The sequence below is a fragment of the Panthera pardus genome, unplaced genomic scaffold, assembly GCF_024362965.1.
Source record: "Panthera pardus isolate Hobbes unplaced genomic scaffold, ASM2436296v1 HiC_scaffold_15, whole genome shotgun sequence".
In the NCBI taxonomy this organism is placed as follows: Eukaryota; Metazoa; Chordata; class Mammalia; order Carnivora; family Felidae; genus Panthera; species Panthera pardus.
This window is the reverse complement of record NW_026526710.1, coordinates 15,765,255-15,792,833: the sequence shown is the minus strand read 5'-3', so window position 1 is coordinate 15,792,833 and position 27,579 is coordinate 15,765,255. Positions and strand designations below refer to the sequence as shown.

The window sequence follows — 27,579 nt, the reverse complement described above, 5'->3', positions numbered from 1 at the left end:
AAAGACAGGAATATAAAGGGATTTCCTTGAATATTGGGAAATTTATTGGCAAAAATTTTTGTGCAGTAGACTGGGTTAGTGAGAATAATGGCAAAGGGAAGGTGTGGGCATGTACGTACCGAGATTGACTTGCTCTGTGGAAGAAGAGAAGTCAAAGATTATTTCAGTATGGATTACAGGGGTGATAGAGAAGGGTAGTCCCTGAGAAAATTAGGAAGGGAAACAGATTTGCAGAAAGACAGTTTGATTTTAGGTGAAGTGAGCTAGAGCTTCTAACAGGTTGTGAGGGCTGAGGATGTGGGATTATCCATATACTCAGCCTTTTCCAGTGCTTGTTACTTATGCTACCTGAGTGACAGTTGTTTCCCTGATAGTTTTCCTGGAGCTTGAGCTCACCTCTGTCCCCAGACATAGGAGATAAGCCCCTCAGGCCTGGTGTCCCAGTCACTTTGCAGGATATAGACCTTGATATCCCTGGTGCATTCATGATAGAGGCCATACTCTAGAGCCTACCCCAATTCTTTAGAGAAACGTTGACTTTCTGAGCTGTGAGATTTCCAGCAAGGTTTGCTCTCCAACCAGAGCAAATACTGTGTTTCAGGGGAGTCCTCATGTTCAAATTCACATCATTGGGCAAGAATTTAGCATTGCTAAGATGTTGGGTAGGGGAGGTTGCTGAAATCCAGTTCATCCAGGGACTTCTGGTGTGCTTTGAATAGGCCTTGCTTCCATCATTCAACATCCTCCCCTCCCTGCATCATTGGCCCCTTGATGCTTGAGGAGAACATTACCCTACCTTTTTCCTTTCTTTCTTTTTGGGCTCAGACTTGAGAGTTCTGGGAGAGGAGTATAGTTTTGTGTTAGAAATGCTGTCTGGGGTAGGGCTGCTAAGGAGAGGCATTCCCATAGTAAAGGCTTTCTCTTGAACTCCAAGACTACAGTGGTTTGGCTTTCAAAGCTTGAATTCCCTATACAGTTACATACTCCATTTCTTTCCTGGTTTTTAAAAAAAAATATTTTTTTGTTGTTGTTGTTTATTTTTGAGAGGAGAGGCAGACTGCAAGCACAGGAGGGGCAGAGAGAGAGGGAGACACAGAATCCGAAGCAGGCTCTAGGCTCAGAGCTGTCAGCACAGAGCCCAATGCAGGGCCCAAACCCACGAGCCGTGAGCTCACGACCTGAGCTGAAGTTGGATGCTTAAACCGACTGAGTCATCCAGGTGCCCCTTTAGTTTTTTTTTTTTAAGTTTGAGAGAACTTGTGTGTGTATGCCCGTGGGGGAGGTGTAGAGAGAGAGGGAGATAGCGAGAATCCCATGTGGGGCTTGAACTCATGAACCGTGAGACCATGACCTGAGCCATAGTCAAAAGTTGGACACTTAACTGACTGACCCACCCCGGCACCCCTTAAGTTTATTTAAACAATCTCTACATCCAATCTGGAGCTCGAACTCACAACCCTGAGATCGAGAGTCACATAACTCTAATGAGTGAGTCAGCCAGGCACCCCTTTCCTGATCTTTTTTATAGCACAGATAAGCAGACTCAGTGTCCTGTGCCTTTAATGTTAGAATGCGTTTAGTTGTATTTTACAGCAAATACTAACTAAACCAGCTGAAGTGGAAGGAAACTTGGTCTCTCACATAAGTTGTCTGGAACTCACTCAGATGGGCTCATAGCAGCTGTGATGCCATTGAGGATCCAGATTTTTTTATCAATCTACTCTGTCCACTGTAGTTTGGCTTTGCTGAGCAGCTGGCTCCCCTCACAATCACAGAATACGATTTACATTGATGCTTTACATCAGCATCTAGAGGATACTAAAGAGGGCTGGTTTTTATCTTTTTTGGGAAGCTATTTCCCAGAAACTGCCCAATTTGTCCTGTGTCTTACGGCCTAAATTGGGTCACATGCCTATTACACAGGGTTTGAACCCACAGACCGTGAGATCATGACCTGAGCCAAAGTTGGACACTCAACCAACTGAGCCACCCAGGCACCCCGCCTATCCTTGAATCAGTTGTTGGTAAAGGACATAGAATTATTGAAGAATCAGAGTATACACCTGTAAGTTATCTTCATTCCTGGAGTTTGTGCTCTTCTCTTTCATTTACAAAGAAGTCAGTGGATCTGACTTCGGTTTTTTTAAAGATTTTTGAGAGTGAGAGCACAAGTCGGGGAGGGGCAGAGAGGACTGAGGATCCGAAGTGGGCTCTGTACTGACAGCAGTGAGTCCAATGTGGGGCTTGAACTCACAAACTATGAGATCATGACCTGAGCCGAAGTAGGCCGCTCAACCTACTGAGCCACCAGGTGCCTCTTAACCGTTTTGTTTTTTAAGTATAGTTGACACACAATATTACATTAGTTTCAGGTATACTACAGTGATCCAGAAAGTTTACATGTTATGCTATGCTCACAGTTGTAGCTGTCCCCATACAGCATCATTGCCTGTATTCCTTGTGCTATATGTTTTATTCCCATGACTTCATAACCTCTGTGTTGCACATCCTTCTAATCCTGATTGCTTCTAATCTCATGCCTGCTAGACTTCCAAAGTTGGTCCATTTAAGACCTCTCTTGTTAGCTTAGACATCACTTCCTTCTGCTCTAACCCTTTTATCAGGTTCTTAGCTCCTTAAAGACTGAATTAGCTTCCTGTTTTGCTTCCGCTCCCCCCACCCCAACACCAGAATAGTTTTGAAATCTGTAGGTCTACTTTGTAATGTGCTAGCGTTAGCAGCATTCCCTTATTTCCTTCTGGCTGTATCTTACCAATCAGTGGCTAATGGCTTTGCCAGTTGGTTGGCGCCTGTGTTCATTTTGATCCCTACCAGCTTCTAGCCTGAAGAGAAACCCTTACTGGCAGCTCCAGCTGAATTCTTCCCACCCTACTTCTACAACTCTTGGTTCAACACCAAGGGGAAAAGAAGTCAAAGAGGACAACACAGGAAAGGTAGAACTGGATTCAGGCATCTGTGTTCTCCCATTGTTACTTGAGACTGCTTTCTAGCTTACACCTGTGGCATTTGTAAGACTTCTAAACATAGGATCTATTTCTGAAGCTACGGCATCCCACTGAGTAAATCCCATGGGGGTTTGGGGAACAGGAGGATTAATGAAATACTTCCTAGGAAGACTTCATGCTCAATCCACAAAGCTAGGTTTAAGGCAACCTGGTTTTTTATATTCCTGGAAGTGATAGGGTGGACAGCTCCAGGTTTATAGGCAATGCGCCTAACACTGAAGACTCAGGCTGTTTTTTACCCTTGCAGTCAAAATCCAACTACCTAGCCCTTCACCTGTGAATCCAAGAACAGCCTCATTATTTGACCCTCTAGCATGAAGTCAAAGTAGTTTGATGGCCCTAAACAAGTACTGAGAACTAGGGCAAATTAACTTGAGAAATAAGTTACCACCTCAGATCACTAGGACTGAAAAACCTTCAGTCAGGAAAGGGGACTCAAGACCATAGCTATAGTATTCTTGTAGAATCCTGTTCTCTAATGCTATGCATATAGTTAAGGTGAATAAAAATAACTGTGAGCTGAGGAATGAGATACAAAACACAAGAAGACTGCATCAGTCTTAAGGATAGTTTCATATGGAAAAAGAATGGGTTGAATGAGAACTAGGAAGCCCTATTTTTCTTTATAGGTGACTTTGAGCTGGAGAACAGGATGCCAACAGACTATTCAGTTCTACCCTAGTAAATGTGGATTTGTTTGGGAAAAGCTACCATATGCATGATTACCCAATAAATTGTTTTCACTAGGTGGTTTTAATCTAAGATATTACACATTATAATCTGGTGTTAACCACAAGGCTTTCTATAGGGCCATTACAGCCTAAGCTGTCCCATTAGAGTCTTCAAGGCCCAGAAAATGTGGACAATGTTTCATCCTCCTAAATGAGATCGAGCTCAATTCTGAGTTTTAAAGGAAAATTAAGGGGCACCTAGGTGGCTCAGTCAGTTAAGGGTCCGACTTCAGCTCAGGTCATGATCTCGTGGTCTGTGAGTTTGAGCCCTGTGTTGGGCTTTGTGCTGACAGCTCAGAGCCTGGAGCCTGCTTCAGATTCTGTGTTTCTCTCTGTCCCTCCCCTGCTCACACTCTCTCAAAAATAAACCTAAAAATTAAAACTTCAGGTTCCCTAAGGGAACCTACTGAACCTCATAGGTCAGCTGGTGGTAAATGAGAAGGAATGAATTAAGAAACACAACAGTGCCATTCACTTCATTCACACACTTAGCATATGCAACTTTAATCAACCAAAAGAAAAAGTCCCAAATGTACAAGTGAAAAAAATCCAAACTGTTGACACAGGCTTAACTAATACCAGCTACTTTTATATACAGCTGTATAAGTTCAAAAAAGCTATCCTATATGTATATACAAAAGTTGTTTATACACAAGTCTGTACATAGGGTCTATACATTTATTTCCTTAGAACCCTTAGGTGCCACCTCTTGGTGAAGACACCAACACTTCATTCACATATCTTACAAAAGAAAAGACTATTTCCAGGACTGACAACACTGTGCATCCTATATTCAGACCATGTAGGCTCCATTCAATTGGTTAAGATCCTTCTGTCAATGCAGACCACACCAGGTGCCTGGGCTTCCCTAAACAGCTTTGCACAGAATGCTCCAAAGTAAAAGCCTGTAAATCAACCCAAGATGAAGCAGAATCCTGATGAGGGTACCACCGTAGGTCCAGGCATAGGTGAGCCTGCCTGCCCTGTTCATTGTCGGTATTCCAATTCATCTACACTGATGACTTTGGCAGGCATGGAGGGTAGGGGCTGCTGTAGCACATCTGAGCCAAACCACTTGGCAAGGCCCACTGGGGAGCTGCTCCTCTGGCTGGGGCGGTGCTCCAGCTGAGAGTGCATGTGAGGCAGGCCTGATCGGGTGGGCACATTCTGAGGGTTTGTCTGAACGCTGACACCTGCTGCCTGGGAACCAGAGCCTGGGGGATGAAGAACTATGGGGATAAGAAAGAAGGGTTATCACTCAGCATGTAGGGGAAAGTAGTTCTGTATCAGAACTTGCCTTACTCAAATCCTATTCATAAAACTACAAATAGAATTCTTTACCAGAGGATTTATTATAGGGCTTAACTCCTTTGCAAAATACAAGACAGTACCTTGGAAAGCAGAGCTATTCAGAAGTCATCCACATTGAGAAGCCATCCTAAATGGCACGTCCACTACTTCCCATGACAAGCAATCATATCATAAAAGTACTAACATTAGATGGGGAGAAGGCATCTACTCTGTACAGTCCCTGTGCCGAACCTCTGTCAGGATTCTCAGCCTCCTCTCTTCAAGAGGCAAAGGACAAAAATGCCAGAGCATCATCAGCTCTTCCATTGTCTTTACAGGGACAGGAGTTCCAAATCCCACAGAAGTGGGTTCGTATTCTCTGATTATCCCCTTATCCTGATCTTGCTAGGATAAGTTTAAAGAATGAACTGTGTTAATTCATCCCCTCCACTGGAAACTGGTCCAAAAGCTTTAAGCCTATTCAGCCCATCCCCAGCTCCCCTGGCCCATTCCTGAACCTACCTGAGCGCTGTAGCTGCTGTTGCATCATTGCCAGATGCAGAGGTGTCCCAGGACGAGGGTTTAGGAGAGGGTGACTAGCTGCAGGTAAAGGGTAGAAGGGTTGACCCAGGATTGGGCCTGATATTCCCTGTAAATGAGCCAGGTCCATCCCAGGAGGAAGCACACCTGTTGGACAGGGGGAAAAAAAGTGATGAGAAGTAATCTACCTGGAAATTTTCAAGCTTTGCTGATCTACAAGTTTAACAATGAACAGTGCTTAAGTTAGGTTCTTAATCTTTTAATGGACTAAGGGATAGACTGGATTGGACCCACTGCCCACCAGTTAGATGGAAAAATCTAGCAACATCTTTCTAGAGATAAGAAACAAACAAAAAAACCTCTCATAGTACAGTACTTCATCCATTCTGGCAAATGCTGTCATGCCAGGTCAGAAACTTACCAGCTTGGAGCAAACTTGGAAGATGCTGTGGATGTACTCCCTGGGCCAGCATCCTTTGGACCAACCCTGGGTGAAGCTGGTGAGCAGGCCGAACGATTGGAACATGGGGGACAAGGGGAACTTGGTGGACAGGGCGGAGAAAAGGTGTTCCTGGAACTGGGGATGCCAAGGTGGGTGTTTTTCTCCCAGTTGCTTTAGGTCGATAATCTTGCTCTTTGGTGTAACGGTTGGTCTGAGATAGTGGGGTAGAACATGAAGACCGCTGCAATGTTGACAGTTTGGGATTTGTAGTGGGAGAAGAGTCTCGATCAGCACTGGGCACAGAGTTGGAGGACACTAGGTTCTCTGTAAGGACCCAGACAGAGAATATTTTGGTACTGGCAAACTTCTCCCAAACATGCTGTCTTCCCAACGATCCAGTAAATCTCACTTCTTAGGAAGTTTACAATCTTATTTGATCTTACAAATTCACAGGATTGTTTCATAGGAAACACCATGTACCTTATGAATAGGCCTAGTCAAGGACACAGGGGTAGTTTGTCAGGGACAGAGCTGGAACAAGACCACAAGTTTTCTAGTCTCCAAATACATTGCTGGAACAGAGTTTACTCTTCTAATCTTCCCAACCCAGGAATAGCTATGGGCAAGTGAATCTGGCTTATGGTCTGGTGGTCTAACTCAGGCACCTTGCTCTGCCTGCCCATATGGTTGTGGTCTGGATCTGTGTGGGAGCTAGTACTATCCTAGATTAACATGCTTTTTTAGCCTAAGGGGAAAGTCAAGTGAAAGTAAAATTATGCAAATCCACTGCAATGGAAATTTAAATTACAGACTAGTGAAGAAATCTGAATTGCTTTTAGTAGGACAGGATTTTTTTTTTTTTTTAGAAGCTTTCTCACAGGCAAAAAGCTCTCAGACCAAGATTCTAGACTTGTGCAAACCTATTAGAACCACTTCACCATGTCCTTGACAATCCCAACTGTGCAATTCTTAAAAGCCTTGCTCACATTTTCTATACACTTCTAAAAGGCTTTCCACACCTTATTATTCACCCATTGCACAGATTTTGTTGGATACTTAGTCTCTGTAGACCAGAGAGAACCTTTCAGAAGTAAAACTGGTTGTACCATGTTAATTTAATTTGCTGAATGTACTAATAATTCAACTATGAAGCCTCAATAAGGATTCTAAACGAAATCTCATTCTTCGTCCTGTACCACTATTAGATTGGTCAGAATTTCAAGTGGTTAAGCAACCGTGAAGCTGGTTGAACACTTCTCATTGTCAAACACAGAACTGTGTATTCCAAAGCAGGCAGGGGTTTTGTGCAGGGATTTGCAGAAAATCAGGTCAGCTGATTAGCACTCAAGCCCATGCTCTGTCACATACTCTTTAGGCAGTACACCCTCAACAGCTCTGCAGTACCTTCACTGGCCTTCTGAGTGTCCTCTTTACTGTCACCAAGAGCTGCTGCTGCTTTTCCAGATGCTGGCTCCTCCTTGCTTTTCTCTTTGCTCTCATACATCTTACGAATCACTGAGGTAGGGGTGAAGGAAGGAGAAAGCTGCAGAGAAAAACAGTATTAGCACATTCTCTAACTGCCTTTCCTAATCAAGCCAGAGTTAATTGGTCAAACTGAAGAGTCCCCTTATTGGCTACACGTGGCAGAGGCCAACTCCAATGTTCTGGTGTTTACCCGCTAGAGGAAAAGAAATAGGTGGGCCATATGGGTGGTGTCCCAAGTGCTTCATCCCTTGCTCACATCTCACTTTCACCAAAACCTAGACTTAACTCTAGCACAAAGGTAGTTAAAGCATAGAACTTCAACCTACCCATCTGTGTCTGTGGTGATAGGGACCTACCTATGCAACCTCTACTTCAGCCATTTTCCCAGCCTGGGATTAGGCTGAGAACAGGGGAAGAACATGGCCAGAAGTATACTCTAGAGCAAGAGCCCTGTCAACTGGGAAAGGATAATTCAGAGACAACCTCAGAACCTAAATTCCTCTATAGTTCTAATTATATCCCATCTTAACTTGGCTACCAGGAAATTCACAATTATTTTAATAATCTCCTCAGGCCCTAGGACTCACCATTTGGGGTCATTTTTTTCCTCATCTCTTCACTGCCTGTTTTTACTTTGATGATTTTACTGTGCATGTGACTTTTCTCATTAACCCTAAATCCTTGATGGTAGGAGACAGGGCATGAATTATGAACACAAGAGCCCCTTCTAGTAATGCAGAGACCCATTTGGGGTCCTGAAGCAGAGTAATAGTTTTTCCCTTTGTCTATCAGCTTTAACTAGGTGATAAAGATCTTTGGGGGATAAAACTTAAAAAAAAAAAAAAAATGCTGGTACATGAATGAGTCAGTGGTAAAACTAGATTTATCATCATAAAGAAGCAAACTCCTTTGTCCTAGCCTTAATTCATATCACTGAGACCTGAATCTGAACTTGTGAAGTCTCCACTATGTTTCATTGGACTCCTCATGATCCAACCCCATTCACCCCTCCATCTCACCTATCTTTGGCCCCTATCCTCCCCTACTCCCCAATCCAACTGTTCATTTGTTTGAACACACTACATTACCTTATATGTTGTAGATCATACTCCTCTATCTGCTGGAACAAACTTTCCCCAGTGTAGGGGCTTCACTAGAATCTTAAGAGTTAGACTATATCCTGAAAGGGGAAGACCTAATAAATAAGCAAGTGTGAAAGACTGAGTCAGTTATTCCTATGGAAGGCACTCAAGGACACTTTGGGGCACAGAGTGATACAACATAGGTACAATTGAACGGAGAAGACTTGAAGTTGTTCACAAAAGCAAATGTCACTGACCATGCTTGTGATGGAGGCAGCAGGGGCAGGGGAAGAGGAATTCCCTCGGTGCACGGGTGCTGGTGACTTGGTCACTCGTTGTTGCCTGTGAACAAACCAAGTATCAGTATGAGCTCCAAGCTGCTCCAACTCCAAATCCTAAAACCACAGAATACTCAAGACCAGCTTAGGACTTTAATATCCTGTTTCCCTCATCCATTTCAATTTCCCAAGCATTTATTTTAAGTGCCTAATATATGCAAAACCACGTGCTAAGTTCTAAGGGAAGACAAAAGATTAAACATGGTCCTGGGCCTTGCAGGAACTCTTTTGTCCACTGGGGAGACGCTAACCTAGGGGAAACTAAGGTATGTACACATTAGATACTAATAAGGTGTAATGGGAAAATGAGGTATAGAAGGAGTGACAGAATACTCCTACTGAAGGGACCATGGGAAGGAACTGCATTAAATTGGGTGTGACCAATGAGAAAGCTAGAAGATGGAGAACAATGATTCAGGTAGAAGGATCAGGTATACGGCCTTGGAAATGTAGAGTTATCCAGGGCTGGCATATACTTTACTTGTAGACTATGCCAGTGAGGTAGGTTAAGGAGGGCCTTCATTCTGTGGTCCAGGTTGTGCTCCAGAGAGTAGGGAGCAATACTGATCAGCACAGGGCCTGGCACAGAATTGATGCTTCGTGAGACACTGGTTCAAATAGAGGGCCAAGAGCTTCAGCTATTTTAAGACCCAGTTACATGCAGCATTCCCCGTCACTCTTGGTCCACACACAAGTCTTGGGAAGACTTGATCCCAAGTCTTCCAAATAAAGTTTAAAACAACAGACTTCTCTTTTCTCCCCGTTTTATCCATTCTCCCTTAACTTGGAGAAAACAGATGATGAAGATGTAAACAGGCTGAGAAAAGAATGAATTATATGAGCTCACTGGCTAATGAGAGTTTCACTGCATTTCAGCTGTCAGACCTTGTGCCATGAGGGCCAAAGCCTTAGTGATTCTGGAAATTCCTAAATCATAAAGATGAGAATGCTAGACCATGGCTTCTTTCCAGTCAGTACCAGATAAGCCCCACTGCTGCCACAGAGAATCTGAGCATGACAACAAAGAAGAAACAGATCAGTAGTACTCTGAGTGATCATGAGGAAAACCCCAAGTCTGGTGGTTCTGCACAACCTATCATATATTCCTTCTGATAAACATACTTGTGCTAGAAACTGGGGTAAGTGCTGGCGATCCAGCAATAAAACAGACAAAAAAAATCTCTGGCCTCATTACATTCTTTTGTTTGTAGGGCAGAAAAGTTACTATAGGCAGAGAAATAGACAAAACATAAATAGTAACCTGGAAGGTGATAAGCACAATAAGAAAAAATAGAGACAAGGAGAAAGGCATATCTGTTAGGGGACATAACTGTATACAGGGTGTTCAGGGAGGGCCTTAGAGGTTGACATTTGATCCAAACAACATAAAGGCTCTACTGTGACACTGACTTGGGTCTTCATTTTGAGTAACTTGCATTTTAAAAACCTAAGTTTCTGTATCTGTAAAATGCAGTTATTTACACCATCTACCTCAGGATTGCTGCCAAGAACAAATAAAATTATGGATATCAAAAGTGCTTTGAAAGTCAATAAATCAAGTCAATGAATTATTAAGAAACTACATTATATTATAGAGAGAAATCCAGTGACGGGTTCAATAGACCAGTCCTGAGATCTCCCTTTTAGGGTGAGGGCTACTATATATAGGATGCATTTATGCAAGAATACACAGTACTTACTAAGTCTCAGTGTCTTCTGAAAGGGTCAACATATAAAAACAGATAAAGCAAGACAATGAGACACTGATACAATTTTAAGAAAGATACCAAAACACAAGTACCTCTTAATTACCAAGTATACTGTATGGGCAGGACTTAATGTTTCAGGGATAAACATTTTGGTGATAAAATTGAAGAAATGAAGGTGGCATTTCCTTTTATTTTTCTTCAATTTTTAAAAGTTTATTTTTTTAGTAATCTGTATACCCAACGTGGGGCTTGAACTCATGACCCTGAGATCGAGTCACATGCCCCTCCTACTGAGCCAGCCAGGTGCCCCAGTATTTACTTTTAAAGGCTGGATGGGATGACTTCTGAGGGAGGAAAGGGGTATTACTGGGACAGGGCACATAGGGAGCTTCTGGGTAGCTAACAAAGGATTTTGTCTTGTAATAAGCTGTACATTTGTTTAATGCAGTTTTCTCTGTTTTATTTTACAACAAAAAAGAACAATATTGCTAGCCCTTTCCCCCTAAGTAATGGCTTGTTTTACTACTTGTTGCAAATATCGGAAGGAACAGGAGACTGAAGTCATTAATCATTTGTTAATAGCTTTGATCAACAAACCTTAACTCTGACCAACAAACCATGGATCAACAAACCTGCATCAAAGGACAGTTTGGTAACTCAACAAGGAATCTGTAGGGGAAGAAACTAGGTGGAGTTTTACTAAATTTTCATCATCTAACAATTATAAATAAGGAGCTATATTAGCTAGCTACATCTGTAAAAATGAATCCTTTAAATCAAGAATATAAAAATCATATATAATGAAAAAAGCCTATGTCCCTGCAGAATTCAATCATATCACTTCCTCTACTGAACACTTGGGAGACAGAATTCTCACCATATATTGTACAATGTAGCAGTGTGTATCACAGAATTTTACTATGGATAACCAATTTGCTAATCTGATGAAAATTAATATGCAAATCCCCACAAGGGCAGGATTAGTAACTTACCTATTTCTGAATCCGTCTCTGGTTCTGTCCACCTGTGGTTTGCCAAAACCAGGCTGGTAGAAGTTTGCTGCCTGCACCGCAAGGTCATGTGGCAAGGCCAGCCCCTCCAAAGCTGCCTGTTGTAATTCTAGCTGGCTCATCTGCTGAGCAGAAGAGGCAGAGGAAGATCCAAGAAAAATGAGGACAGTCAATGCACTTTCTACAAAGGCCTCTCTTCACTCTTAGAAAGGTATGTTTATGCAGCAGCTGAGAGAAATTAGATACTGCAAACCTGACTAAACTGTGCTGCCACCCACCGAACAAGATTTTAACAAAGTGTGACTTTGTTCACCAATTTTCTGGCCTTCATTGAGCTTGGTTTATAGTTCAAACTCACTTCTAAGCATTGCAACAATTTAATTTTCCATCCCACAAGAAGGATGAAAAACAAGCGAAAAATTGAGTTAGAGAAAGTTCAGACTGACCTGGGCCGTGACTGGGCTCATGGGTTTGCGCATGCCTTGGAATGGATCTCCAAGTAGCTGCTGTGGTCCTGGTGTAAAACCTGATGGGAAAGTTGCAGATTCAGTGAATGTCAAGAGAGCACACATCCATTAGAGAGACGTTATCACTAATGCATGCTGCTTCTTACTGAACACCATCTCTTTCAGGGAAGTGTTGACTTCCAGGCTGATGATGTCCCTCTTCTGTAGTCCACACTGGGTGATGTGGACCTTAATCAGAGCACTTAATGATCCAAACTGCTATATTCACATCTTCCCCACTAAGCTTCAGCTCTGTCCCTTCAGAGCTGAGAACTCTCAGAGAGAAGTGCTCTTTACTCAGTGATTTGGCTCCTTATCACGGAAACAGCTGACAACCAGAGTCCAGTGCTTTGAGGTTTACATTCTTTCCATTCTATCTTGCGAATTGTGGAAGGAAGATTACAAAAACTTACTCTCAAGGTATGACTGGCAGGGGCCAGAGTGGCCAGCAGCCTAATGTGGTCCAAGGTGACAGAAAACAATGAGATTTTGCACAACACTTATGTTAGACCGCTTTCTAGAACTGCTTCTTCTATTTACATTCTGTATCAGCCACCAGTGCTCACAGTTAACTGCATACCAACTTCATTAGGTTGGTAGAGAGCCACTAGCCTCATTTCTACTCTATCAAGGAAAAACCTAGTAAGCCAAATTAACTTTTTTGGATTGAGTTCCCAAAATAGGGAACAAGACTAAAGAGCTAGATCCAATTTATATAATTGTGATCAATCTTAGGAGAGAAAACTATAATATGAACATATTTATCTAGAAGGGCAGCCAGATAAACTATCTTCCAATTTTGTGCCTCACCATACCCCCCAAAAAAAGCATAATAAATTCTCAGATTTCTTCTTAAATTCTTCAAGGATACCCATGAAAAAGACTTTGCCAGTTCTAGGGGACAAGTATAACCTTTGTGGTGGTTTAGGGGAGAATGGACAGACATCTGTGCACAGCAGCATTTACCACCCAGGCGCCCCAATGCACAGCAGCATTTACCAATTGGTGATGGTATTCTAGGACGAAGGTAGTCTGCTGAGGCTGCTCGCGTTTGAAACACCTGTGACAAGGGAGGAGAAGGTGCTCTTTGGCCTAATAAAGATGTTGTAGGCTCCAAACTCCCCATAAGGCCACTGAGAAGATTGGAAGAAGGTCTCTGAACTGGTGGACCCAGAAGTTCCTAAAGGCAGAAAAAGTAATCCTTGTGAACAAGCCTATTTCTTTCTCCTAGTCAGAGGCTATGAATTATGGATTAACTTTTGGAAGCCAATGATGAATCTCTCTCATGCTCCACTGAAGGAATTGGCACATGTACATGCAACACATTTCTCTCATTGTTCAGCTAGCAACATTTGCTTTAAGTTAGTGCTACAAATATAGGTTAGATACTTTAAATTTCTATAGAAACTGCAAACCTGTAAACTGGAAGTCAAGAGCTTTGTCATCTTCAGCCACCTCCCCACCCCACAATGAGATTAACAGTGACACAGAACTATGCCAGGTAGCAACAATGTACCCTCAACTGTCAGACCACATGGATCATTCTCTAAGGCCCAAAGTTGGACCACTACACAAAACCAGTTCAGAGGACTAGTGTTCAGGACTCCGAGGCCATGGTATAAGATGGTGAAGTACCTGCAGGATGTTCTTAGGGACAGGCTGGCCTGGAATCTCAGCAGGGGACATCAAATGGCTTTCAAGGTTTCGCTAAAAAAGTCAAAGGAAAACTTATTTTAACCTTCTTACACACACAACTTACAGATTAATTGGGGACCACAAGAAAGCCTTAAAAACTCCCCAGGGAGTTGGCACTTAAGCAGAATGATGTCCAAAGCACAGAAATTTAAGTTAGATCAACCTGTTCCACTTGCTCATCACACACAGGTCCCAAAGATCTGGAAATGGAAAGAATCTGCACGTGTACATGCAAAGTCCACTCAGAGACCCTCAGATGGTCTTTTCCTCCCTGTGGTAACCCTAGTGCATTTCACTGTCTCTACTACTGTGACCCAAAGAAGAGAAAAAGGAAATGGTGAAATAGAGGAGCACCTAGTAAGAAGCAACAAGAAGGAAATTTTGATAATTTATAGATTTTAATTTTCAAGGCAACCTTTGCTACCCATTATCTTTGAAATAGGATTTATAGACTACAGATGGTAGTTAAAAACCTAGTAAACAACATTAAAGGTTGGCCAGGATTGTTATATTTCAGAGATTCACATTTCAGGAAATTTAAACTTTAGTATTTTTAATGAGCTGTTACAAAACGGGTCTCAGGACAAAATTCAGATCCTCCACTTCTTGTGCTTTTAATGCAGCAGCAGTCATCCAAATGACATTACCTCCTGCACTTCAGGACATCCTTATGTCCACTTAGCTCTGCCTGAAGTGCTTTCTCTGGTACACAGTTTTCTTTTCTACTAGATGAAGCTGCCAAGGTCCACAGCAATGTCCTCAGGCATGACAAACAACCCAAAGATCTCCAAGTGTTTTATTGTTGGTTTTGGAATTGGGTCTGCAGATGATTTTAATAAGAGATCTCAAGAGTCATTTAATTCCATCTAACAAAAAAGGGCAACTTTATACTACATGGCTTACTGTATTTGGAGGATAGAGTCTCTACAATTCAATTTGAAATGGAGGTTAGATGGAACCAACATGTCCTTTTTTGGTGATGAAACAATATGGTTGAACCTAGACAGATGGACGCGGATAATAGTATATACATAACACACACAGCCATAGTAATTGACTTGATTTTAAAATAGACCATGAGTTAACAACAACATGCTCAAACAATACGTTGGGATAATACCTGGTGTGCTAAACATTAGTTTCCTTGTTGCTTTCTTTTCTAGGTTAGGTTGAGTTTGTGTTACTTTTTGTGTAGCAACTTGAATTATATCATCCATCCCTTCACATAGGTGTTTGAGGCTCACTCCCTTGGCCAAATATTATTTCAGACCACTGAAACCCCAACATCAAACCAGTTACCCTCACAAGGCAGGGTCAACTGTGTCAATATCAAACCCTAGCATCACATCTGAAACAAAATGTTCAAAAGCATCAGGTAAACTTTTGAATCCTCCTGTTCCCACTTCTTTACTCATTCACACTAAAAGAAGGTACTTAACAAGAATTGACTCAAGCACTTGACTTACAAGCACACAATCACCGAGACACAGATGAACAAGTAAAGTATAGTTTGCGATCTTTTAATCTGGTGCTCATGTGAAAGCATCCGGATCTAGTAATTCTTTGTATGGACGTAACTCTGAAGCAGTTTAAGAGAAAACATTCCCCTATAACTGGCATGGTGTGGTCAGATACAAAGGAATGAGTCTACTTAAGATGCTTTCTTCCAGAGGTAGTATGTCAGTCCTGGCAGTAAGGCCAGGAACAATGGCATCTCTGTTGGAATCTGTCAACTGCTGGTCAGATGAAAAAATTCCCACAATCGATTGCGCCTTCCCTTGGTACAAGGCACGATGAATCAAACAGCTACTGATACCATGACCAACTTGTAGTTCCCAGAAATGATGATGTTAGAAGAAAACAAGAGGCTGGGGCACCTGGGTGGCTCAGTCAGTTAGGCGTCTGACTTCGGCTCAGGTCATGATCTCACAGTCTGTGAGTTCGAACCCCATGTCGGGCTCTGTGCTGACAGCTCAGAGCCTGGAGCCTGTTTCAGATTCTGTGTCTCCCTCTCTCTCTCTCTGACCCTCCCCCATTCATGCTCTGTCTCTATCTCAAGGATAAATAAACGTTAAAAAAAAAAAAAAAAAAGAAGAAAACAAGAGGCAAAACTCAATTTAATAAATTTGTTGTAACTTAGCAACAAGAATAAATCTATGTTTACGTTTTTATTGTTCATGTTTGCCCTGCTTCCCTTATCACCTTGTATCATCAAGGGACAGCAATACTGACACAGGCCATGGCTAAGAACCACCGCTAATGTGTTATGACAAAGACCAGTACGCACTATACACCTGCATCTGCTGGCATGCAGTCACTACCTAACCAACTTCATGCCCCAGGATGGTTTTACATGTCACAGCTTTTTCTAGTTAGTAAATTAACAGAATGCAATGGTCTTGAAAAATCCATCTTAGATACTTCACAAGTTATTCATAGCACTGTCAACTGCCTGATCAAGAAAGCAGGTAATTCCCGGTGTATAGGAGTGATTAACAAATGTAAAAAGAAAGATGTACTGTAAACATATGGTGAATTATTTTGGCTTAAGTAGCTGAATGAATAGGAAACTTTCTCTAGAGTACAATCCAAAAATATTTTTACACCTTTTTTTTGCAATGACTTAAAGTTATATCTGAATTTTTCTATCTTTATAAACTATCACCTATAAAAGATCCATCAACCACAAGCTGCTTTTTCTAGTAACAAATAGCACAGTGATAATTAAAGAACACACAAAAGCATCAAGGACCAAATGCCTATTAAAGAACTTCCAACTTAGAATACCATTTTTTTAAAAGTCCATTTATTATAGAGGGAAATGGAACAGAAAGAAGGAATAGGAGAAAAGGCTTGGGTTTGTGCCAAATACTTACGCTGACTTTGGGCTGAGAAGGCAAAGTCCCACTTGCCTTCATGGTGCTCACTAGTTTGTTGAACGCGGTCATATCTCCATCTTTTTTGAGTTGTCGATTGCTGGTTACAGCACTCAGGGTCTCCTCTAAGTGTTCTGCCATGAAGGGAGTTGAATTCTTCACTTGCTGGTCCACCTTCAAGCCCTTGAGCCCTGCTTCTACCTCTTCTACTGACAGCACAACTCCTGAATGCGCTGAAACATTGAGAAAATCCAGATTAAGCCAAGTAAGGGAGTATGTGGTAGGAGTTCTCTGGGGCTATCATGATGGTTAAAGTGGAAATTTATTTCACAGTTGAAGTGAGGTTGCCAGAAAAGGTTGATGCCCTAATTGACAAACTGATAACCCTTAAAATCACAGCTGCACAGTGGAAATAAGGCCATAACTATGTACTCAGTACGAAATGGCATAAACCGTAAGTGTTACAATGCTAGAAACGGGGGACCACTTGGGGTGTAATGCTTTAAGACTTGATAAGATCTTTAATGTGCATCTTGCAGGAGGACCTCTCATAATAAGTCTTCTGGAGACTTGTTATCAGGGACAAGAATCCCAGATAGCCTAACATCAGTAAGGTTGCTACCTTCGCTATGGTTATTTTATCATTAAGGTTTTATGTTGAGAGTGCATAACATAAGAAAATGGCAGACTGGGGCAAACGTGTGAGAAGCTGCCAAGTTATGCCCAGAACTATAACATTAGCTGGAAGTGTTATGATCAGGATCCAGGTAATAAGGAAGACTTGGATGGAAAGTCTACTGACTACCAGATTCTCAAAGAGGTGGTACTGTTTGATAAAAAGTTTTTTGAAAAACATTAAATAGAACCCACTATCTGACTTTTGATGAAATAGCAGTATGTTAGAACCAACTGCCTGATATCCACACTTTTTCAAATGCCTAAAGCAGACTCTAATAAACACTTACAGCTCTCCTTAAGCTTTTCTTTATTTGCAGAAAGACTGGAAAGAAGAGGTTTTAAATCCACTTTGGCTTTCTGTAGCATTTCTAAAATATCCACTTTATTTTCAGCATGGTCTTCCAGTGGGATAGGAGCAAAATAATTCCCCGAGTTCTGTCCAGGAGAGAGGATGGCTTGTTCCAGACCTAATATTGCAAGTAAATACATTTATAATCAATTAGTCCCAATAAAACACAGAAACAGATCTCCAACAGTATTAAGAAGGCATAAACTGAAGGGGTTTTTAAGTATCCAGAGAGTCTTTAACCCTAATGGACCCTAACTAATGAAGACAGAATGAACCATTATCAGAGAAAGCTCCAATCTACATTCAAGGTCAGAATCTGAAGCCATTTTACCTGCTAGTCTCTCCAGTTCTTCATGTGGTGTTGACCCGAGACTGCTGGATCGGCTTCCTGATCGGCTCGGGTTAGAGAACCACCTACTGAACCGACTGGCAGAGACTGACCCTTCTCCCAAAACATCTTCTATCATCTAAAGGGAAAGACAAAAGGAGCTAAGATAACAATTTCTAGGTGAAAGGGACAACAAGGTTCAAATTTTAAGAAAAGGTCACTTACTTTGAAGCTTCCTTTGATGCTGCTGACCTGAAGGTAAATACTCTCAGAAATTACGATTTTCAACATCTTTAATTTTTCTTCCCCTCCAAGGTCATTTGAGTAACCCAAAGGTAGGCGTTACTGATCATGTACTTTCTAAGCATATAACGAAAAATCTCTTGCCATATAATGTGTTTTGGATTTCTATCCTTTGCCTCATTAGAAACTCCACGAACTACTTAATGTTCTCAGAGGACATAGTTTCAAAATCAAAATCACCATAATAAAGCATTCCATTGCCAAGCTGATGAGTGGTCTTCAACTAAATATTAAATATAGAGAGATGATGACAGCCCTTACTTCAAACTTCAACTTTCTCAAGGTTGTAACGAACATCAGAAAATTCAATGGTGACAATTTCGGAAGCCAGAAGCTAAAAAGTAGAGCTCACAGAGATCATAATTGCAGTCAAAGTTTAGAATGTGTCAGGATGTGAAAGATTAACTTTTAACTGTCCTCTAATATTGGTTTATTTTTTTAAACGTTTATTTATTTTTGAGAGACAGCACGCGAGCAGGGGAGGGGCAGAGAGAGAGGGAGACACAGAATCCCAAGCAGGCTCCAGGCTCTGAGCTATCAGCGCAGAGCCCGATGTGGGGCTCAAACTCCCAAACTGTGATATCATGACCTGAGCTGAAGTCGGAAGCTTAACTGACTGAGCCACCCAGGTCCCCTTGCCGGCATGAATTTAATAGGGAGTTTGCAGGTGTTTGTTTTCTTTTAACCCCAATCTCAACAGTTTTCAGTTTAGTAAGAACAATTAAATGATGCATTATAATCAGAAATAATTTCTCAACACTATTTCATAATAATTTCCATGATCAATCCTTCTTAAAAACTAGATTGAAGCATTAAAAAATGCATATTTTAATTCTACGCTATCATAAATCCAGTTAAATATCCAAAGTGATCTTTATGCAGTGTTCTTATCAATATTTAGAAAAGACATGGTAAAGCAAATGTCAATCCAAAAAATGAGGCACATCCTTGAAAGTAAGGCATAAACTTTCATTTCTATACCAATGATAAAGAGAAAACAGGTTTTCCCCCAAACTGGTACACGGATGGCAAAGTTAGTGACTGTTTCATCTAATGCCTGGAACCCCCAATTTCCAAAGCGCAGCAACAGCAGGTTACATTCTTTTATTCTCACCTGGGAGAATTTCCTCATAATGTACCCAAACTAAGCCACAGAGTGCTTCTCTTGAACACAAGAATGAAGGATTTTAACTCATGACCTTTATTATTTGTGGCACTTCTATTTTCTGATTCAATTTCAATCACACTTCACTTGTAAGACTCACACACCTTCAATATTAATGCTGTCAAGTGTAAATTTTTTGCAATAATTAAAATATAAGAGAAACATTATTAAATATTTTTTCACAGAAAAATTGAAAATTATATCTAAAGTATAACCATGTCAGTGACAAATAGGAATTATTTTAAAACTAAAAGCTATAGCCATTAAAAATGTTATAATGTTGAAGAGTTTGACATTTTATAAATAGCAAAAATCTCTTTGCATTTTAATCCTTTTATTTCCTCTGACCATAGTGTATAGGAAAAAGGTCAGAAGATACACAGGAAGAACATGAAAAAGGACATGAATATAAAGTAACTGGACATTTTCTAAAGATATGACAGTAAGTGTTGAGAAAGTCATTTCCTTCCATACTTCGATCAATGACCAACTTTGTTTCTGTTAGAGTGGTTTTATTATAGCTAAAACATAAAAAGTAGAAACAAAGTTACTCATTCAATTATTTATTAAGTAGGCTCCATGCTCAAGGTGGGGCTTGAACTCACGACCTTGAGATGAGAGTCATGTGCTCTACAGACCGAGCCAGCCAGGCACCCCTGACACTAAGTTACTCTTACACACATTTATTGGAAATTCCGCTTTCAAGAAAGTAAAGCATTTTAAACCCCAAAGGAATCCTGAGAGGATTCATCTAGGCAGTCATTATTACCACACAGCAAGCAAGGATGATCTAGCAGTAGTTAGATTTCCTGCACCTTGGTACAGGAAATGGAGAGCTGGACCCACTGCTCTGACTTCTTGGTTAAGACATCCTCTGTGAACATTCTTGTCAGCTATCAGCTGTTCAAGAAGAGGAGCCTATAAATGTAATCTGGTAGGTTTCATCTGCTCCTTCTAGATTTTTAATAACCTTTCAAAGTAACTTATGACTATTAGTCTGGTCCTTCAAACAAAAGTCATTTGATAAGTCTTATCTTAGGATTCGTATTATTCTGATCAGATACTGTAAAATATTTTCTTTGACAATGACTAGCTTTTACTAGTCATTGTCAATGACTAGTAAATGATTAACATTTTTCTTTTAGTACCTTCCACTTTTATGGAAATTTCTATATTTTTGTATTTGTTTCACTCTAGTTTGACTTTGGGGATTTGCAATTAATGTACCTAAGGCTATACCTTTTCTTCTGAGCATATTTCTGATCACACCACCAAGGGTTTTCTGTGTCATGGTCCTTGTTCATCACTCTAAATCATTTACGATTTCCACTTTGATTTCCTTTTTCTTCGTTCAACATACATAAGCATCTGTTACATGTCAGGCCCTATAGTAATAGTTGCATCATATCTAAAATAAACTTATTTTTAATTATTTAACTGAAATTACTTGCACATGTGATCCAAATTTTCAGTTTGCATAGATTTTTATGACTTTCAACTTCTAATGTGATGTAATCCCAGTAAATATAGCCTACAAATACAGGTATAATTCTATTTTTATCTATTAATACCTAACACTGGTAGAGCTTACTAAGTGCCATGTACTACTTCAAGCACTTTATATAACACTTGTCAACTGATGCTCAAATCCTATATAGTTCTTATTTTTCCGAATTGGTCATTTAATGAGCAAATATTAGAGTTATACAGCATAATCAGTATTTTTAACTGATCCCAGTTTTGCTTTTAAGTGAACCTATAGAATATACACCTTAATGAGCAGGACTTTCATGAAAAACATGGAGACCTCTTAGCCTAGGAGCAACTACTGCTCAGCTTTAGCCAAATTTTGGTTGAGGGTGAGGGCCAAATATAGTGTGAAGTTCCTATTCCTCCTTTTATACTTTAGAGGCAGTATAGTTATGGTGAACTGAAAACAAAGACTCTTAACTGAAAATGCATGAATCAAAATTCAGTTTCTACCACTTACTACATGTGTGACTTTGGGCAAGTTATTTAAACCTGTGCCTGTTTCCTCGTCTGTAAAGGAAACTGTAGTAATTAATTTATAAGGGTTTTGTGAGGATTAAATGACTTATTGTATGTAAAGCCTATAACAATCAGCACTCTATGCGTGTTACCTATTATCAGGTTTAGTTTTGGATTCTTCTTCTACGTAGGCACACACGTTAAGCTTCACAGGTGCTCACATTTAGAGCCATAATACACCTATAAATTTTTACCTTTTGCTGTGAAAACCTTTTATAGTAAGATTTCCACCTAAGAGAGTGAAGGGGAGGTGGGATGGGGAAGCCACTAACGTCCCCTCAAAAGCTAAGAATTTTACACCAAAAAAATTAAGCTCACATCTGAATGCAACATTTCTGCTCACAGTGAGCCAAAGGACTACTACTGACTGGCTGACTATAAGTGAGAACCAAACACACAGTTACCTGAAGAGTGCTCTAGACAAGTGTGTTCTTGGACCACACGGAGGTAAGTTGAGAGAATGAAAGTAAATGCTTAGAAACTGCAGCAATTTGGCACTGCTGTGACTTTTGTACTTTATACTCAAGTATTGGTTCTCAATGGACTGAAAATAGAACCTGGCCCCTCACCACAGAGAATTTAAGAGGTACTGCCCTAGAACTCACCTGCAGCCCCATACCTATTAGTGCTAGGCAGTGTCTGCTCACCTGTTCCGGGTGGCCATCTTTTGAGGACTGGGACCACAAATGACAAAGGAGACAAGCCAATATTGCCTGTTCTGTCACACCCAGTTCTCTCTGCTCACGGGATAATCAAATAAGGAGCCATCATAGTTGGGAAGTACAGTCATTTAAATTCCATGAATCACCAATTTTAAAGGACAGGTCAAATGTATTTGCTATTGTAAATGGGACCTCTAGAACGTACAGATGCTTTTGGGCAAATGTTTTTAAAATTCTGTTTCATCATGGTTCTCTGCAGTCTTTCAACAACCACAGAACAACTTCATTTCTGTGTGCACAGGTCAGAGTGCTATCTTTTCTCCAATTTGTTGAGGCTATAGTAATCCCTAAATGACCAAAGGGGCTAGGAGCAAAGACAGCAAGTGAGGATTTGGGATGCTTACTGATTCTACTTTGAAAGTTGAGAAAAACTGGACCTCAGTTAGTTTAGCAGCAACACTGAAAGTATTCCAAGTTGCTTTTCATTGAAGATTTTCAGAACCATCACACCACAAAGTTACCACCTAACAAGTCAACCTTACCCAAGGAATGTACATCAGCATGATACTAATCACCAATTATAAAAATCCACCCCTGCAGCAAGTCTAACAAACACTTAACTACCTAAAAATAAAAGCAATGTTCTTAACATCTAAAGATTTCTTACTTCAATGCTACCAGACTAGAAAAAGAGGTAAGTGGTACAGAATTCTCAACTTGGTCATTTCCACTCAGACTCCCAAAACAAAGCCACAAAAACTCAAATAACATTTAAGAATAAAAGCCAAAATCCCCAAAACATCTACCAAAACAATACTTTAAAAAGAGGTATCTGAGATACTTAGGTCAAATTTAACCATATAGTTGCTCCATCTCATTTATAAGTGTGCTGCTACACTCACCGAAGCCAAGCATGGCACCTTATCAAGGTTAAAGAACTCATTAAAGTCAAATTCTCCTGGGGACTGCTCAGGCAAGACGGCATCCCTTGGCACTTCCTGATCAGCAGCAGGCTCCTGTGCCAGGATGACCTCCACCTCATCCTCTTCGGCCACTCCTCCATTGCACTCGACTATGCCTGAAAGCAAAACCAGGACAAAAACAGACTTGATCAAGTGAACTGCTCTAGACTTATTCTGTGGCCTCAGCCATCATCACACGTGCAAAAGAGCCATACATAACTTTAAAGACAGACCTTAGGTGCCGATATAGCATTTACAACAGTAAAACCATTCGCTTCCTATGGGAGCTAGGAAAAAAGCCCTAGTAACAAGCCAGAACACCAACACAATGCAGTAAAGATTATGGTCCCTCCACCACCCATTCTTCAAGTTTTCCGTAATGCAGCAGGTTCTATTTCTAATGGGATTTTTTTTTTTAAGACAGTTTTTTGCAAGTCTCTTGCTGCTTAAAAATGGAACAAAATTAATTTGGCTCTGCCTTCACCCACGTGATCTATACCACTGCTTTAAGTCAGGGTTCAACAATCTAAGGTATTTATGTGAAATCTGGCATGAGGGCAATTTTCACTTGCCTACAGGTTGGTTGTAGCTCATCCTTCAAGGCAAACCTCAAATGGTACCTCTTCTGGGAAGGCTGACCTGCCTACCTATATTTACCCTGCCCAGAAAAATTAATCACTGCCTTCTCTATAATCCTTGTGTTGTCTCTCAAAGTGTCTAGTGATACCAACCTTCCTGAAGGCAGGTAATCTGCTCTAATCAGTTTCGTCTTACTCTCAAGTGCCTGGTATATTTAAAACTTAGTATTGTTCGGTTGTTGTAATTAGGATAAGAAGGTAGGGTCTAAATGAAGCTACCAAGTGTTAACATTTGAGGAACCTAGTATCTTCGTTTTAGCTGGGATATGGGCAAAAGGCAAAATACTTAGGATAAAAAATTTTTCTTCTTTTAAAGAAGTGCCCTGAGATATACTAGACATTCAACTTTCTAAAAAATGTTTATTTACTTATTTTGAGAAAGAGAGCATGAGTGGAGTAGGGGCAGAGAGAGGGAGAGAGAGAGAGAATCCTAAGCAGGCTCCATGCTGCCAGTGCAGAGCCCAATGTGGGGCTCAATCTCACCAACTGTGAGATCATGACCTGAGCCAAAATGAGTCAGATGCTTAACCAACTGAGCCACCCAGGTGCCCCTAGACATTCAAGTTTTTTGTTTTTTTTTTTTAACATTTATTTTTGAGACACAGAGACAGAGCACGAGTGGGGGAGGGGCAGAGAGAGAGGGAGACACAGAATGTGAAGCAGGCTCCAAGCTCTCAGCTGTCTGCACAGAGCCCGAAGTGGGGCTCAGACTCACGAACCATGAGATCATGACCTGAGCCAAAGTCAGACGCTTAACTGACTGAGCCACCCAGGCGCCCCATCAAACTTTTTAGTTTGAAGGACAGAACTCCCAAAGCCCCACGCTGCAAAAGTACCAATGTAAGAACCACCTGTACTTTCAAGATCTACAGCAGACACGAAGTCTTCCCGTTTAAAAAAAAAAAAAAAAAAAAAAAAGGCGCCAAATCTTGGACCCATCCCTTCTCAAAAGTCCCTAATAGTTACCTCAGTCTTGTTATTAATCAGACCAAGAGACACTAAATGCCATCAGCTGCTTTCATTCCAGTAATGCTTCAAACACTGCACAGCAAAGCAGGGAATTCAATAACTAAAGGGTTAAGTGGCTTGCTTACCCAAGGTCTCAATACTAGCCAAGTGGCAGAAGCTTTAACCCTAAGATGGCCACCGATACTCTTCCACACCAAGCTCTGAGTATTACAGCAGCACTGCTCCTCCACAGGGGTGGCTGCCATCTAACTACTGTGAGCCTTCTGACAACCAGTGAAACAGACAAGGTTTGTGAGCCATCGATAAAGCAATCAGCAGTCTCCAGTGGGTTAGAACATACTTACTGAAAAGAGAAGCAAATACTATCCCTTAAAAACTGACATTTAAACTAAAATGACTATTTGGTGGAGGTATCCTCACTTTACAAAGAAATTGGGCCCTAGAAGAATTAACAATAGCCTAATCAATGCCCAGTTTGTGTCCTTTTCCATTAGAGCAGTGCTTCTGCCTGATCCATTTTACTAAGCAGAAGCTGCCAGCCCACCTCAGGATCGACAAGTGATAATACATTTTGCTGTAGTTTTGGGTCCCAACTTAAGGATGAAAGCCAGAAACAAGAGTATGTACTTGGTTCATACATTTACAAAAGAAATTTTAATATTTCTCCTATGCCTTTATTTTGTGTTGAGATGAGAAGATCTCTTAACAGATAAATAGCTTTTGCAGACAGCAGAATGTTCCACATGCAATTTTATGCCAGTGTCAAAGTTTCTGGAAAGCAGACAGGGTCTGTCAACTGAGAGTGGGTATGAGTGGGTAGGAATATGCACTAGTAGACAAACACAACTGGCCATTTATCATGGTAGACTCAAAAGGCAGAGGCCCAGAAAAGATAACTAGGGGCAAGTTTTACCACATTCAGAAGGACCACATACTTTCATTAGAGAGAAAAACTGAAATTTTCTTTTCTATCAATGGAGGGATTTAGCTATTTCTGACTTCTACATAATTTATTTTCTGGTTACAGGTGTAATGCACATTCAAATTGTTTCGTTAATATTACCATATATGCATCACCTGTCTAAAGTGAGTACTCAATACACATCAATTTTAAAATCATACAGGCAGTGAACATGTTTGTCCTATTAACTGCTACACTGCCAGCACTAGTATGTGCCTGCAGAGAACTGCTACATAAAAAATTCAGGGGAGGGGGGCCTTGGTGGCTCAGTCAGTTAAGTGTCTGACTCTTGATTTCAGCTCAGGTCATGAACTCACAGTTGTTGGGCTGGGCTCCACACTCAGCATGGAGCCTGCTTGGGGTTCTCTCTCCCCCTCTCTCTTTGCCCTCTCCGCTTGTGTGTGCATATGCACGTGCTCTCTCAAAATAAAAATTAAACAAAAATTCAGGGTAAAGTTAGAATACAAATAAAAACTGGACTAAAAGGCACTCATCATCCCCCCCTTCATTTTTGTAGCCAAGATGAAATTACGGGGTACCTGTTTATCCTAAATACAGTGGTTAGGACAGCCTAGGGACCACTGGCAATTAACTACTGGGATGAGTGAGCTAGGACTCCCGGATTCCACATGGGGCTCTGCCATGAAATCCATGTGACAGGGTCTTGGGTTGTCCCCTCTTCCAGGCCTGTCTCTCTCTGTATCTATAAAGTAAGGAGGTGATACTCTCACTCCTTTTGGTTCATCCACTTGTTGATACAAGAATGGTTGAAATTCACATTGCAGTTGAGTTATGAAAACATGTGCTTCTTTTCACAAGAAGCCTTATCTTTATCATTATGTGAAAAGACCACACTGGGCTGGTGCTCGTTAGCCTGAGAATGACACAAAGCCATGTCTCAAAGGTTATTTAAGAGCAAAGCTTTACAAGTTACCCACTGATGTCATGCATCACTCTAGGGAACAACGTGTAACAGCATAAAGATAATGGTAATGTCTACGGTATTTTAAAGATATTACAAAAAAAAAAAAAAAAAAAAAGACAAGTGATTTCTCCCTTTCCTTTCTCTTAAATTCCACTAGCTCATTTTCTACACAAATATATCTTAGCCTTATAATTTTAAGGTGGCACTACACATTTATGTATCAAAATTTCTTTTTTTTTTTTTTTTTTTTTTTTAAGTAATCTCTACACCCAATGTGGGGCCTAAACTCATAACCCTGAGATCATGAGTGGCACACTTTACCAACTAAGCCAGCCAGGCACTTCTAAAATAGCTCTCCACTTTTGTTGCCTAGTAGCTGCCAAAAGGTATTTTCCAACTAAACGTGAAGGCTGAAGAGAACTGGAATTTACTGAAGAAGTGCCCACAAGAGGCTGAGCTCTGATGTTCACATTCAATCTTTAATGCTAAGAGTAACCCTTAAAGTTATAGAGTAGGCACTGTCTTCATCTTACAAAGAAGTCCACCTATAAAGAGTTTTATCAAAGATTATCCGTTTTGTAAGCAACTGCCCCAATACTCAAATCCAGGCTAGCCGGCCTGGCCACCTCAAAGCCAGGCTACTGGAAAATGACTAATGGGACCCCCCAACTCTGCACCAGGCACCTCTCACACTGTTAACTCTGGCTTTTCAGTTTAGTATGGGAGCTACCTGACCTTATCTCATAGTTGACTGAGTCTGGGAGAAGCCAAGTCACAAACAATTGATGTAGGAAGTCTAACAGTATGGTGAAAAAGGTGGGCCTCTGAAGTACAAAAGAAGTTGCTCAATTCCCAATTTC

General features: G+C 40.9%; 1 protein-coding gene and 1 long non-coding RNA gene across 5 annotated transcripts in view; one reads left to right on the top strand and one right to left on the bottom strand.

Moving 5' to 3' along the window:
* Positions 1-4,232: 4,232 nt before the first annotated feature.
* The window catches only part of EIF4ENIF1 (eukaryotic translation initiation factor 4E nuclear import factor 1), a 44,734-nt gene continuing 21,387 nt past the window's right edge, over positions 4,233-27,579 (bottom strand). For 2 of the 4 annotated variants that reach the window (XM_019426768.2, XM_019426767.2), the window contains exons 7-19: positions 23,167-23,342; positions 18,089-18,224; positions 17,696-17,875; positions 16,731-16,963; positions 13,795-13,866; positions 13,159-13,339; positions 12,100-12,179; positions 11,636-11,778; positions 8,854-8,938; positions 7,434-7,572; positions 6,009-6,353; positions 5,570-5,734; positions 4,233-4,986 (exon numbers count right to left, since the gene is read on the bottom strand). In XM_019426768.2, the coding sequence (XP_019282313.2) occupies positions 4,745-4,986; positions 5,570-5,734; positions 6,009-6,353; positions 7,434-7,572; positions 8,854-8,938; positions 11,636-11,778; positions 12,100-12,179; positions 13,159-13,339; positions 13,795-13,866; positions 16,731-16,963; positions 17,696-17,875; positions 18,089-18,224; positions 23,167-23,342 (2,177 nt within the window). In that variant the 3' untranslated portion in view covers positions 4,233-4,744. The remainder of the gene's footprint in view (positions 4,987-5,569; positions 5,735-6,008; positions 6,354-7,433; positions 7,573-8,853; positions 8,939-11,635; positions 11,779-12,099; positions 12,180-13,158; positions 13,340-13,794; positions 13,867-16,730; positions 16,964-17,695; positions 17,876-18,088; positions 18,225-23,166; positions 23,343-27,579) is intronic. The other 2 variants (XM_019426769.2, XM_019426770.2) reach the window with 2 other exon arrangements.
* On the top strand, positions 6,353-8,732 carry LOC109253625 (uncharacterized). The gene is made up of 2 exons (XR_002074490.2): positions 6,353-6,505; positions 6,553-8,732. It is a non-coding gene; the product is annotated as an uncharacterized LOC109253625 (long non-coding RNA).